Below are 13,987 nucleotides of genomic sequence, written 5' to 3' on the forward strand. Positions count from 1 at the left end.
ACAGCAAAATGAGATGGTAATTATTTTTGGAAAGATGGGATTGTGTGGGTCTTTTTTTTTTTCTATATTCTAAATTCTCCTTAATGTGTTTATAAAATTATCAATGTGATGTAAGTTTAAAAAGGAACTAAGAGAAGACCACGGAGTGGTCTCTTCACTGAGTGACAGGTATGTGAAAATTACTGTCCCTACTTTAATGTACCATAATAAAAAAAAACTTTTTTAAGGGAAAAATAGTTCACCAGCCTAAGGATTTTTCGCACTTTATAAAAGCTGACTTTAAGTCTTATGGCAACAGATCATATTTATATAAAGTTAGAAGGAAAGAGAGAAACACATGAAAATTAAAAATCAAGACTCACCTCGAAGGGAGAAGAATATCAAGAACTGCCTTAGTTTGTTGAGGCTATCATTTCATTTTTAAAAATGAAATGCTCTGCAGTGATATAGTAGAATGTAAATATATGTATATATAGGTTTATACAATATTAATATCTCTACCTGAGAAGTAACTGCTTCAGTGTTTTTCTGGTCTGATGGTTAAATACATATTTATACTTTTAAAGTCAATATTTGTACAATAGACAAGAACAGTGCCTATCAGCTAAATACATATTTAGGACTGTACCACATGTATTACAAACATGTACTAAAATCGAAAGCTTATATTTATACAGAGCCTTTCATCTTGAAGGGGGCTAAAGAGCTTTACAAACATATGTACATAAAAGGACGTTTGCACTGATAGGCAGGCAAGGTATCAATTCACCCACTCTCCTAAGTCTTCCTACAAGCAGCCCGGGATAGGAACACATGGCGTCAACAGATGCAGGTCTGTAACAGCTGCAAAGATGTGTAACACAATAATCCACCTTGTGACACACAGTCATTGGAAGAGGGCTTGCAACTCGAGAATAGCAACTGCTCTCCTTCCACGCAAAAGCACCACGGCCACTTCCAGCTTTGTGTTTTTAAATTATTCTCTACCAAACTCAACTAATCACTTGACAAAATTGAATTTGATACTGGAAATGGTTTCTGAATGCAAAATACTTTCTGTCTGATGATGAGAAGTAGGTTGAGAAACACTTCCCCTGCCCTTGTTAGATTTAGAGAGAGAGAGGGGCGGGACGGGGGTCACAACATTCAGGAGAAATGGTTCAAAATATGCTATCTAAGAATAGCTTGGTCTCAGAGGATTGGGTCATTACTTCAGAAGACAGTCATATTCTCCCCCTATTTAATTGGGACACTAAGTTTTTCAGTCAAATTACTTTACAGAGATGGGTCTATCTATATTATACACACAATGGAGATTTTATGTTGAGAATTCTGCAGTCACTATAAAAGCATACACAAGTGTGACAATGTGGTTAGGAATGTGACATTCACTGAATTCACCTAAGCCCAAATTGCCTAGTACATTAACTGAAAAATAAAAACCATAGGAAATTCCATCGCTGAATTTCCTTGCTCCAGCTTCTCTCTCTCCCTCCAGTGCTTTGGTGTAGGTGACACCCAGGGAAAATGACACTCCGGGCCTGAGGGTGGCAGCCTAAGAGGGCCTGCCAGAGAGGGTTTCTGGCCCAAGGAGGTTCAGACTCGGGCTCTGTGGCACGTGGCCATGGCCATGCATGAGCTTCTTTCCCAACCACTGACTTACGAAGTGGTTCCAGCCACTTACTGCCAATTATGTTTTCATTAATATAGCCATAAATCATTTAAAAATATGTAATTTCAGATGGCTTTTGGTAACAGGATGTTCTGATTAGCAGGTTTCTTAGGTTTAGGGTTAACAACCTAAGCTAATTAAAATGAAAAAAGGGAAGAGGATCAAAAGAGTTAGTGTGAATAAGTGAAGGATGAGCAGAAATAAATGCCTGCCTTATGCAAGTTCTAAGGGAGAAAATATTTCTTTGGCCACAGTCTGATTCTGGAATAAACACACACAAGTGAGGGAGGAGGGAATGGAGAGGAGAAAGCAAGCAGAAGAGAACAGTCTTATTTAACTGTTTTTATGTGGGTAAAATGATTTGTGCCACAGTATTTCCATAAGAAGTGGGACCATTATTTTCCTGTAGAAACACATTTGGTTTGAAAAGTATCACTGGACAGGATGTGAAAATCAAACCGAATGAATTATTCACAACCCCCGATCAGAGGTGATCATTATTTCTGATGCTCCAAACAGTGATTAGGATTCTGCCCTGAGATGTCATTTTCTCGCTGAGTAACACCAGCGACACAGAAAGGCATTATCTATCTATCTATCTATCCATACATGTATTTTTTCTCCTGGGAGGACCTTGGTTTAATGTTACTATAACAGATACTAAAAACATGACAATATTAACATTTATTCTGATGGTGCCCATAAATGTCATTAGTCTGACACAAAGTGTCAACACTAATCATGACCCAAAATTAACACCAAAATTGACATCAACATTAATTGTACTATCAGTGTGAACAGAATGTGCAATTGCACACATCCATACACACACACATGCACAATTTCCAAAGCTGCTGTTACTACAAAATAAAATACTAATATTAAGCTCAAGCAATAAATTTGAAGGGAAAGCTAAGGGGCAAAAGAGGACGGGATGGTGTTTTTAAGAATGTAAGAAGCATCCATCAACTATAGCTATGCTGTGGGAAGCAGTAAAAGAATATCTTTGCCATGGTTGCCTTTCTTCTATCTCCTCATTTTGAGTTCAGCTGTAATAGTATTTTTCTATGTGGACTTAAATATAGGTTAGACTTTGGCTGATACGTTAAAGCTTTATTTTCCATGATAATGTCTAAAAGTTGAAATTTTCTGGCAAAGCCTCCAGTAACTATTGTTTCACTACTGCTAATGCCCCAGGAAGAGGACCATCGTACAAGGCCCTGAAGCAGCAATACAAAGAATTCTAGAGCGTTAGAGCTGAAATGGACCTAAGCATTATCTGCATCATGAAGATGAGAAAACTAAGAGCCAGTGAGAAATAATCTGAACTTGAGTTCCCTTATAGATACATAATAAAGTGTTACCTACCCCCCTTTTGTTTTTCTTTGTTTTTTAAAGATTTATTTGCTGATTTGAGAGAGAGAGAGAATGCACACTTGCAAGTGAGCATGACCAGGAGGGGTTAGAGGGAGAGAAGAGAGATTCCCAAGCAGATTTCGTGCTAAGCACAGAGCCCAATGTAGGGCTCGATCTCACGGCCCTGAGATCACAACCTGAGCCAAAACCAAGAGCCGGATGTTTAACCGACTGCACCATGCAGGTGCCCTAACCTCTTTCTCTTTTGTATCTTGCATGGAATATTAAATCTTCACTTTTAGTTAGATACTATAAAAAAATAATTACAATATTAACTCATGTTAGAATTTCACGAAAAAAAACATATCTGATAGAATAGTAGAAAATACTGTATGGGTGTTAAAATGTGCCTTTTTAAACCACAAGGCAATACGATATTTGACATAATTTGTGCCATTCAGAAAAACCATGCTGAAAAAATGTCAATGCCTTTCCATATTGTATTATCTGCTAGATATCATATTCTGTTGCCTAGCGTTGTATGATCACATAAAAGAGCTGAAAACAATTTTCTTAACAGCTGAAAAACTCTCTTTTTCATGCTTGGATAATTCAAAAATGGCTGAACAAACTTACCTCAACCTTTCGAAAAAGCGATAAAAGGGTAAGAAAAATACCATTTTTGGAGCAAAAAAATTTCATCCCTGAGGTAATTTCTTGAAAATATTACTGAAGATTAGAAACAATAATTTTGAACAGGGGAATTATCTCTCCCTGCAATATTTATAAACATGAGGCTATAGTAATTTTATGCATATACACACAATGCTTTTAGTAAACATACCAATTTAAAGAAAAAAAAAAAACATGAAATAGAGCACATACCAGTCGGTGGTATTTGAAAATGGAGCACAGGAGTAATTGGATGATAAGGAAATTAAGAAAGCTGGCCGACTACAGTTCAAGAAGGCTGGCCTGTTAATCACATAAACAGATGTCGAACTCTGATGCTCCATGCTACACCTCATCCTCTGGTATCATCTGTTGCTTTCCTGATGTTCATCATTGCCTATAGTTGGAGCTGTAAAGTTGCTTGACATAGGGTACTATATCACATCCTTTTTCAGTAAAATCTTAAAACTTAAAGTGGGTAAAAATGCTGGCAATTACCTTCTTTTGTTCAAGGCTATCTCTAGGACTGACTTTTGAAGGGGACTGAGGAGCCCTCCATGAGATCTGCGGTAGTCGGCCAATGGATGCTTTAGGATTTTCAGTCAGTCGAATTCATTGGGCCTTTGTTTGCTAATAATGAAAAGAGTCAAATGAACTAATCCACCTGTTGAAAAGTCTCCAGTACATAGTAATCACTCAGAAGGAATTCTAAGAAAAGTTCTATGCGAAGTAAATAGGTGATGGCGATTAAGGAAGGCACTTGTAGTGAGCACTGAGTGTTGTATGCTGAAAATAACACTACGCTCTAGGTTAACTAATTGGAATTTTAATAAAAATTTGAAGGAAAAAAACAAAGGATATGATCCCAAAAGAACAGTGTCAGAAATTCATTAGAAGTTATTTCGTGGCAGGAACATAGCTTTCCAAATTAGACTCAATATTTTTTTCTTTCTTTCTTTTTTTTTTTTTTAAGATTTTATTTATTTATTTGACAGAGAGAGATCACAAGTAGGCAGAGAGACAGGCAGAGAGAGAGAGGAGGTAGCAGGCTCCCCACCAAGGAGAGAGCCCGATGCAGGGCTTGATCCCAGGACCCTGGGATCATGACCTGAGCCGAAGGCAGAGGCTTTAACCCTCTGAGCCACCCAGGCGCCCCAGCCTCAATATTTTTCTAATGAGGGGCTCAGTTCTGGTTGTGAGGATTATTTTAAACAAAGACTCATAACCAAACATGCTCACTTAGAAAGAGGGTAAAATAGTAATTTTAAACAGAACTATCTTAACCACATATTTCATAACCTGTCTTTTTCTGTACTTGAAATTCCTATCTTGTTAAGCCTAAAAGGATTAAAGAGGATTAAAGTGTGGGGTTTCTTTTTTTTTTTTTTTTTTGGAAGCCCTTGATGAAAAATAAGACAAGCACAAATTATGAATGTTTACATGTAATCAGCGGTGTGTGATACTTTTCTGCAGAGGATCTCAAAGCACTTGCAAACATTTCCCCATCTTCAGCGATAGATTGGTGGCAAGGACCATTAGTCTCTTTTCATAACTTGAACAATCAGTGCACAGACCACGGTGCTGTTTTTCAGATCTGCCTTCTTCAGGTCTATATCAAAGCTCACCTTCAGCATACCGCAATACAAATATGCCTCTTCTCCAACACATATCTAAAAGATTGACACGGACTCAATTTCTACACCCAGCATGAAAAGGTAAACTGATTTCCAAAGAATGAAACAAAAGCACATCCAAATTAGCTTCACATTCATGGAGCTATTCTGAGGTTAAATTGAGTAAAACAATATACAAAAGTCTAATATTAAGCTAGAAAAATATTTGGGTTCTGTGTGCATGAGGAATGGACTGAAGCCCACTAACATACACACACTTCTCCAGTCACAGTTTCAAAGAATAATAGGTTCCACTAGAATCTGAGTCCATGAAAACCCAAACAATTCCTTTGAGAGCATAGAAAACATCAACCAACTGAATTCAGACAGAGGCTTATGGTGTTTTTTCTAAAATAAGAGGTCCTTTGGGTTAAGCGCTCCAGCCTAAAAACTGTCACAATAGATCTACTAATTAATTTCTTCCAATCTTTTAGGCTTCTATAAGCTTACCAATTTCTTTTCCCTACTAACTCCTAAATTTTTTTTTTTGTTTTTATACTCCGATGAGAGATTTCAAAGGATTACAACAACGTAAAAGTGAGAAGCAGTGTCAAAATGATAAAATCTGTTTAAGCAGTCAGTAGATGCAGGGGGTTTTGTCATATCACTCTCCATGTTTTTCTATAAGTTTGAAATATTTTATAATACAAAAATTACAGACATTTACACCTTGCTAAAACTGAACATCAAAACGTTGCCAACAATTAACTATGGGCAGGGCTGAGCAGTTCTAGAACCAAATTCCTAATTCCCACCATCCCTACCCTTCCAATCCAAGAGCATAAAAGATACCAGTCATGATGGCAAATCAGTCTTTAAACTTTAATCTACACTATTTTTTCCCTCCTCAATCACCCTCTTCCTAAAAAAACGTTTCCTATAAAAATATGTAAAGCAATGATACAGTAAGGTGTTCACCAGATCTCTGCCTGACAAGTTATAAATGCAATCGCATACTGGAGGAACACCAGGCCAAGCCCACCATACCAACTGAAAAAAAGGGGTTAGAATACTACTGGATCTGCCTCACCACAGAGGGCAATTCCAGAGGCTTGTCTAAATGCCAAGGTGCTGAGAAGGAAAAACCCTGACACCTAGTGCCCATCTGAAGAAATGAAGCCTGGCAGTGACTACAATTCTTAAGCGTGGTAGTGTGCGCGAAGGTGATCATCAAATGGCATTCAATTTGGAATACGCTTATCTCCCAGAAAAACTTTAAGGAAAGAAATTAATACCACGCAAGAATTCCAGTCCTTCCTTACTGGTCCTTTTTGGAATTCACGCCCTGTGCCTAATTATTAAAACTGCTTCTAAACCGAGACTCTTCTCATCTCAGTTACTCATTACGACAGGAGAGAGGAGAGGGAGGGTCTGTGTTGTCAAAAAGCCCACATGCTGAAAAAGTAAGGAAAACAAGATGCTACTTTCTGTCCACACCAGAAGTGCTACACAAGTTGCCTATCACATCTTTCCATCACTGCCCCATTTAGAGATTCATGATCTGGTTCACACAGGAGTTAAAGGAAATATAATAAAGGAATATTAGTGACATTTCAGAACAAAAATACCCCATGGTCTCAAGGAGGCTAGTGTTTTCTTTGTCCTATACCAGGCAAAGTTAAGTTGTTCTCTGTCAAGTCCGTTACCACCTTTGGCTTGATCTTAGCCTGAGCCTTTTAATAACAGGATTTAGCGTGAAAAGCAGCTGCAGTGGATTGTGAACTGTTACTCGAGATGTTCCCACCTGCAATTACAGCTTCCACCAAATGATCAAAACAGGTTAGCAAACTGGCAGGAAAATGAAAACAATTCCTCCAAAATTGAGAAGCAGTAAAAGTAGAACGGTTGGTTAGCAGCATTTCCTCTGCAACCAGGCTCAACAGCACACATTCATCTAGCTGTGTATTTACATACGATGCCCATCACTGTAGCATCATAGCCGCTAGAGCTGAAATACGTTTAGTCCATGTTGCAATCACATTTTTCACAATTTTCATCTTTACTTGAAACTATTAAAAAAAAAAAAAAAGCCCTAGACAACTCATCTTTGGAGCTATTTGCAAGTAACACAGTTCACAGATTTGGTCTACATCTCTTTTATTCCTACTCTAAATTCATACTAAATGCAATGCCATTCAAACCTGACAATGAGAAAAATGTGTTCTCTTATACTTGCATCATGAATAAGGTGGCATGCCTTCAGTTACATCTTTCTTGATGGGGAAGGGACAACTAGGAAAACAGAGAGGAGAAAGTGGCTAACACCACATCAGAAAATCTCTCTTTCGTGTGCTTTTAACATGGGTACAATGTTCAAAATGCAGGTCACATCTCTGCTGAAACAGCCAATATTCTTTCTCAAATGGCAAACAAGTTACCTAAAACTAAATGGAACTCAATTGTTCCAAGTCCTGGTCCCATCACCATCTTACCTATTTACTGTCCTGGGGGGGAAAAAAAAACAGGGAAGAAAGCCTGGCCACCCATACAGTCGATGGTCTGATAAGTACAGGTTTTCTCCGTTTGATTATGGGGAAAAGCATCTCGATTCATGGGGGAACTCTGCAGGAAGCTCTTGTTTTACCTTCATTCCTTATATCCATGTGCTAGGTTTTAAACTCAGCAACTCCAATCCTTCAAAGTAATGCAGTATCCCCACAATGATGACCTGGTAGAGCCGTCACCTTTGGAGAACACCACATTATGATGATTTAATGTCCATGTAGCATCAATGCATTTACATGGAGCCTTGGCTCTCAGAACATTAACAGGTCAATTTTTTATTCCTTTTTTAATAAAACTATTTCTCAAGGCTCTGTTCAGATGCCCGTTCTCTTTGGGATAGGACAGATTTGCTCCAAATCTCATCAGCATGAACTCTTTTCTTTCCCTTCACATCACTCTCAGGGTAATACAGAGAGTGCCAGGTTCATGACAAACTTGTCTCTTTGGCCAAAGAAAATTAAACTGCAAGAGCTAAAAGTCAACTTGCTCTGATAAAACTGGGCTCAGCATGAGGAAATACATCCCACTGACACCTCGTCATCTCTTAGGGCCAGCTGTCCCTCAGAGTTCAGAGGGCTGAAACTCCTTTTTTAGATTGGTCAGTTTCTCAGCGGACATGCACCATTGTATGCGCAAGCTACTGGTAACGGAGCTTGATACTAATACCCCAACTTCATTTCTGTTGCGCAATGCCCTATAATCTAGCTACAGCCACCGACTGACTTCACCAGCCGTCCCGGGCATTAGTTACTAAATGCTCACCAAAGAACATCAGTCTCACTCCTCCTGATTTAGACTCAGAAACAGCAAGCTAACCACTCCACCTCAATCCAAGTCAATCCTTTGAAGAAAAGGAAAAGAGAACAAAGAAAATAGGCAACTAAGGAGAGAAAAGAGTAGAACAAGAAGGGAAAACCAACAAAAAGCAAAATAAATAAATAAAAACAAATTAAAAAATTCAAATACAATCAGATTTCTCGATTTCAAGATTATTAAAGCCCTGGGCAAAGAGAAACATCAGGCCCCCAGACTGACTACCGCGCAGCTGTTTAAGACATCCCTTTTCCACCCAAGTTTGTTGGGTCTTAAAAGGGTTAAAAAAAACCTTTAATTTTTTTTTTATTCGTGTGTGTGTGTGTGTGTGTGGTCTTTGGGTACAGAGTCCCGTATAATAAGACTATTTGTATTCATACTGGCAGAGTAAACACTACATGTTCATGCCCAGGCAGCTCTGTGCTTGTAATTTCAGCAAGAACAGAGCTCTGTCCCTCTGGGACTTCACTATTCCCCTAGTCTCCATTCGCTCAAACACAGAATGAGAACAGAGAGAAAGCAGAAGAGAAAGATCATGGCAAGAGGTTTCACATAGCAGTGCTGCTAGCTTTCACGTGGCCAAAAATCTCATTTTTTTGTTTTAATTACATTAGTTAAAACCCTTTCTCTCCCAGCCCCATGTTCACAAGGGTGCCTTCCATTCCTAAAGACTACACTGTTGAATGAATCAGAATGTAAGTCTAGCACAATGAAGCTTTTCTTTGCTGTTGAGGGGCTCACTGCAGAGAAGCTACCCCATGCACAAACCTCTGCTTCAACTTTGTGTGTTAACGAGTATATATCTATTCTCGTCAAAATTCTATGCATCTTTCCTCCTTCACCTCTTGCCTTTGCTATTTGTTGAGGCGGTAGATTAGAAGGACTCCTGGAGTCTGACATTCTCCATCTGGTCCAATGCTTGCATCCATCTTAATACCAATTCATCTACTTTTGGCATCCATTGGTGTACTTACTGAAACAGCACACACCTTGTATATATACAGTAACATTTTTTGAAAAAGATAGTGCACAAAATGGAAAATACCACATATCACCTCCAAAGGTCTAGTCTACCCAGTCTGTTTATGAATAATACCCAGGTAAAGATTACTCTTTCTACAGAATGAGATTTATCTAGGGATTCTAACTAAGGTTGAAATAAAAACCTATCCCTTTTTAGGTGTATTACTTTTGTTATTTGGATTATAACTGCACATTGAAAGATTAGTAAAAATCAGGACGAAGAGGACCATAGGCCCTCGGGCAGAATACAACTTTATATCATTATCAACAGTGTACCATAAGAGAAAGGATTCCAATACCAGAAAATGCATTCTTAGATAACTATCAGAAATGGGCTTCTGCTACTTTCTTTTATGTTTAAATCCCTGGTTCTGATTGAGTCCCTTTAAGATTATATTTACCATGATCGTAACAGCATCAGATCAATTTACCCAAGCACAGAAAACATGCCAAAAAAGGTATACTAGTATACCAAAACAATATTTTAACTGTTTTTATTGTAGATGAATTTCAAAATTTCAAGTATATACAAGAACAGAGAAAACACTCTATTCTGATGGATATATTATCTAGCTTTGATTAATAACTCATGAATAATCTTGTTTCATCTATAGTCCCACACTCACCCCCCATTACTCTGAAGCAAATCCTAGACATTGGATCATTTCATCTGTACCTATTCTAAATAGGTATGTCCAACAGAACACATCACTCTTTTTTAGAAAGCAAAACTGTAACATTTACATATAAAAAATATTATCACACCTAAAAATTAATAATTCCTTGATATCCAGTCAATATTCTCTCCCCAAAGACCTCTACCTCTACCGTGCTACCTACGTAGCATCTAAATTAATGCTCTTTAATGACCACCTCCATGGAAAGCTGCTACCAGTGGTCACAGAGATAAGGAAAGGGGGAAGGGAACTCAGCTACTTGCCTCATTTCCTCCTGGAAGCCTGTTCATGTGGACCAGCTGACCTTGATCATCCAACACGAGCTCCGTATATGTCAGCATGTCAGAAGGCAGGGGTGGTGATGGAAGGAATGCCTGAGAGGACATAGACTCCCAGAGTTTGATCAGAGACTAGCAGAGGAGAAAAGTTTGACTCATCAGTGACAATGAGCAATTCAGCATACACAAAAATAAATGCTAAGTTTTAGTCATTCTAATTTTGCTCTTTCCTTTCCCAGTGTTCTGCTGAGCTTTGAAGCATTAGGCCAAATTCTACAGCTCTCAGTCTCAGTTAAAAAACAGATCTGTAATTATTTTTCACATAATGTTTTCACATGTCAAAAGCAGGCACTTTTCCAACAAAGTCAAATTGCTGATTGATACTGAATCAGCATGAGAGCATTAACAAACACAACAGACCTAACAAACAGACCTGACCACCACCCCCTCAGGAAAATTAAAATAAAAAACTAAATAGCATTAATCCCTCTTTTTTAAAAATGGAAGAAAAATGGAATAGAAAAATGAATAAATAAATAAATAGAAAGAAATCCTTAGCCTCTAGGAAAAGTGATATGACAGTTAGCTAATAACAAAGAAAACCCAAGAAGGCAATAATAAAGTTTCTACTAGCGGTTCAGGGGAAGTATCCTCTTTCTAATGCCTTTTCAGATCTATCGGCCCTCATGAAGGGTATAGGACTATTTGTAAATGTGCAGATCAATTTTGCTCAAAGCTGAGAAAATAGACACACCAATCCACTTAAAAACCATTATAATTTTCATTTCTAACTTCTGTACTAAGAAAACAAATACCTCCTGAAGTGGCAACTAGTTGTTTCTTTGCTTGTCTCAAAGCAACATTTAAAGGCAATATGATGCATTTATACCTACATGTTCCAATCACAGTGTTTATGTCTATTCTATAGGGAGAATTATATAGAATGACATTTCTATTTATAGTTCCGACACTGGGGAACAGAACCAAAACTCAACTTGTAGGCTAATAATGCTGGTAATACTAAATGAAGATAGCTATGTTTCTAGAGAGAGAACTTGTAAACAAATGACTACATAAAGGAAATCTCTTGTACTTGTGACTAATAGAGAAATTACAGACAGTCTATTTACCAAGGCCACATATATTACTTTATTAAAATTCAAGTGTGGTAATACTGGTAGTACTGACTAGGAGATGTGGAAAAATCTTATATTCATAGATTTTTTTTTTAAGGACAAATTCAATATTCTTTTGATACTTTGTATGTTGCATTTTCTGCTGTGGATGTACTTTTTTTGCCTTCCATTGATGGAAGAAAAATCTGCAGCACAGAGATGATTCACCATACAGATCAAAGGAATTTATTTTCATATAAAGGATGAGAATCATAATGTCGTATTTTTCTCACACTAGTTTTTATTCAGCTATAATATATCTCCCACAAAAGAATTGATATGTTAAACTGTGCATCATGAACACTATATCCATTTGTATATGTTATTGGTATTGATTCTCATCATATTAACCTAGGCTATCAGCTAAAGACCTGGGTTATCTTGGAAAATAGGAAAAAGAGAATAAGAGTTTCAAATCTCTTTTTTAACATCCATAATTTGATTACGGGCTTAGGAGATACATACCCAAACATAACTCCTCACACAGGTCATTATAAATTACCATCAGAAGCATGCTATCTCAGTTTACTTTCTTCTACTCAACAGAGGCTTCTATCCTCACAATTCCCCGTTAATTCATAAAGAACTACCCAATATTGGAGTTGGCGGTCACCAAATCCCAAACGAGATAGAAATGAGAGTAGTGTTAAGATATTTCCTGCCCTTTGTGAGTGCCCCCATTCCAGGCTAAGCTGCCTTCAGGTAGCCCCCTTTACCTGCCGAAACATCTCTGGGATATCATATATGTATGTTGTCCCCAAGGATTGTGCCTGGAATCTCTTTGATTGAAGCAGGTCTTTGGTGACATATGGAGTGTTGATTAGCATTCCATGCAATGGTCCCTGTTTATCTCCATATGCCTGAAACATGATCTGCAGGAGAAAGAGAATGGCATGGGGAGTTAACAGACAGAGAATAAAATCAGCTGCCTAGATGGGCTTTTCTCATAGATGTTATTTCTTGAAACACATTTTTGGTGGGCTGAGTAGCTAAGACATGCCTTTACACATTGGGTAGTGTTCTCACCTCTCTACAGATGATCCAACTCCAAAAAACGGTATGAAACCAATGACACACCATGGGTTGCTCTCGATTTTGGATTAGTTGAAATCAACAAGAAAGCACAGTGTAAATTTCACATCTCAGAGACAGAATGACAATGCTTGCCTTCGAAAGTGACTTGAATTTCATATACTCAGAAATGAAGTATGTCAGCTAATAAGTCTGAGCAGTCCTCATATTTAAGTTGAGAAACAGCTATGCACTGAAGAGAATTCTGCTCTTTCCCCAACAGCAGAAGGCCAGGTCAAGGCTCTAACCTATTATCTGTGCTTAGTCTACTTGATTAGAAGGTGCTTTTTAAGTGTTATTAGCCACAGAAAGGATTCAAAGATTTCTGCCAGAAATGGATTTCAGCCATCCATCTAGCTAGTCTGTTCTTGTTAGCTCATAAGATATAGCCTATAGTAAAATAAATGTTATTATATATATTCATATAATACAGATATATATATTTATCTCCCCAATATACTATGTCCACAACTACTGAATCGCTCCTGCAATACCTATATTGTCACATAAGGAAATAGCCACACCAGTTTTTAATCACTTTAACTCAAACATTTCTAGAAGAGTACTTCATACTCCATTTATTTAGGTAGTTTTATTTGCTTATGAATATTTACAAGGGATGCCATTATTTCAATTCAGTTAATCTCTATTGAGTGCCCAGGTGCTGTATGACACTAAACTAGGCACTTTATGCACGAATACATAAAATATAGACTCCCAACACAGTGAATACAAATGTGGGAAATAAGGGTATGCATGTAAACCCACATATCTATTCTGATCTAAAATAGATAAGCTGGTCTAAAATAGATCATTAAGGAACAAATTTGTGAACATAACATATAGGCTTAACAACAGAACTGAGTACTTTCCCAAACCCTGGACAACATTTAGGTAAGTGAATCCTTAGCCTCCTCCCTCAGAGGAACAAGTATATTCTACTGACTTGTCAGTCAGGTCCTATAGTGGGCAAAAATTGTCTTGGGCGGCTTACAACCCCAAGAAGGGAGCTTCCAGTCCTATTCCACATGACTAATGGTCAAAGTCACTGGGTAGGAGGTAGAATTAGCAA

General features: G+C 37.8%; 1 protein-coding gene across 9 annotated transcripts in view; it reads right to left on the reverse strand.

The window, feature by feature from the left end:
• Positions 1-13,987, reverse strand: part of ACACA (acetyl-CoA carboxylase alpha) — a 285,737-nt gene that overhangs the window by 81,434 nt on the left and 190,316 nt on the right. For all 9 annotated transcript variants that reach the window (XM_059149711.1, XM_059149709.1, XM_059149710.1 and 6 more), the window contains 2 exons: positions 12,561-12,716; positions 10,655-10,801 (listed from right to left, as the gene is read on the reverse strand). In XM_059149711.1, the coding sequence (XP_059005694.1) occupies positions 10,655-10,801; positions 12,561-12,716 (303 nt within the window). The remainder of the gene's footprint in view (positions 1-10,654; positions 10,802-12,560; positions 12,717-13,987) is intronic.

This window comes from Mustela lutreola, chromosome 15 (genome assembly GCF_030435805.1).
Source record: "Mustela lutreola isolate mMusLut2 chromosome 15, mMusLut2.pri, whole genome shotgun sequence".
Classification (NCBI taxonomy): Eukaryota; Metazoa; Chordata; class Mammalia; order Carnivora; family Mustelidae; genus Mustela; species Mustela lutreola.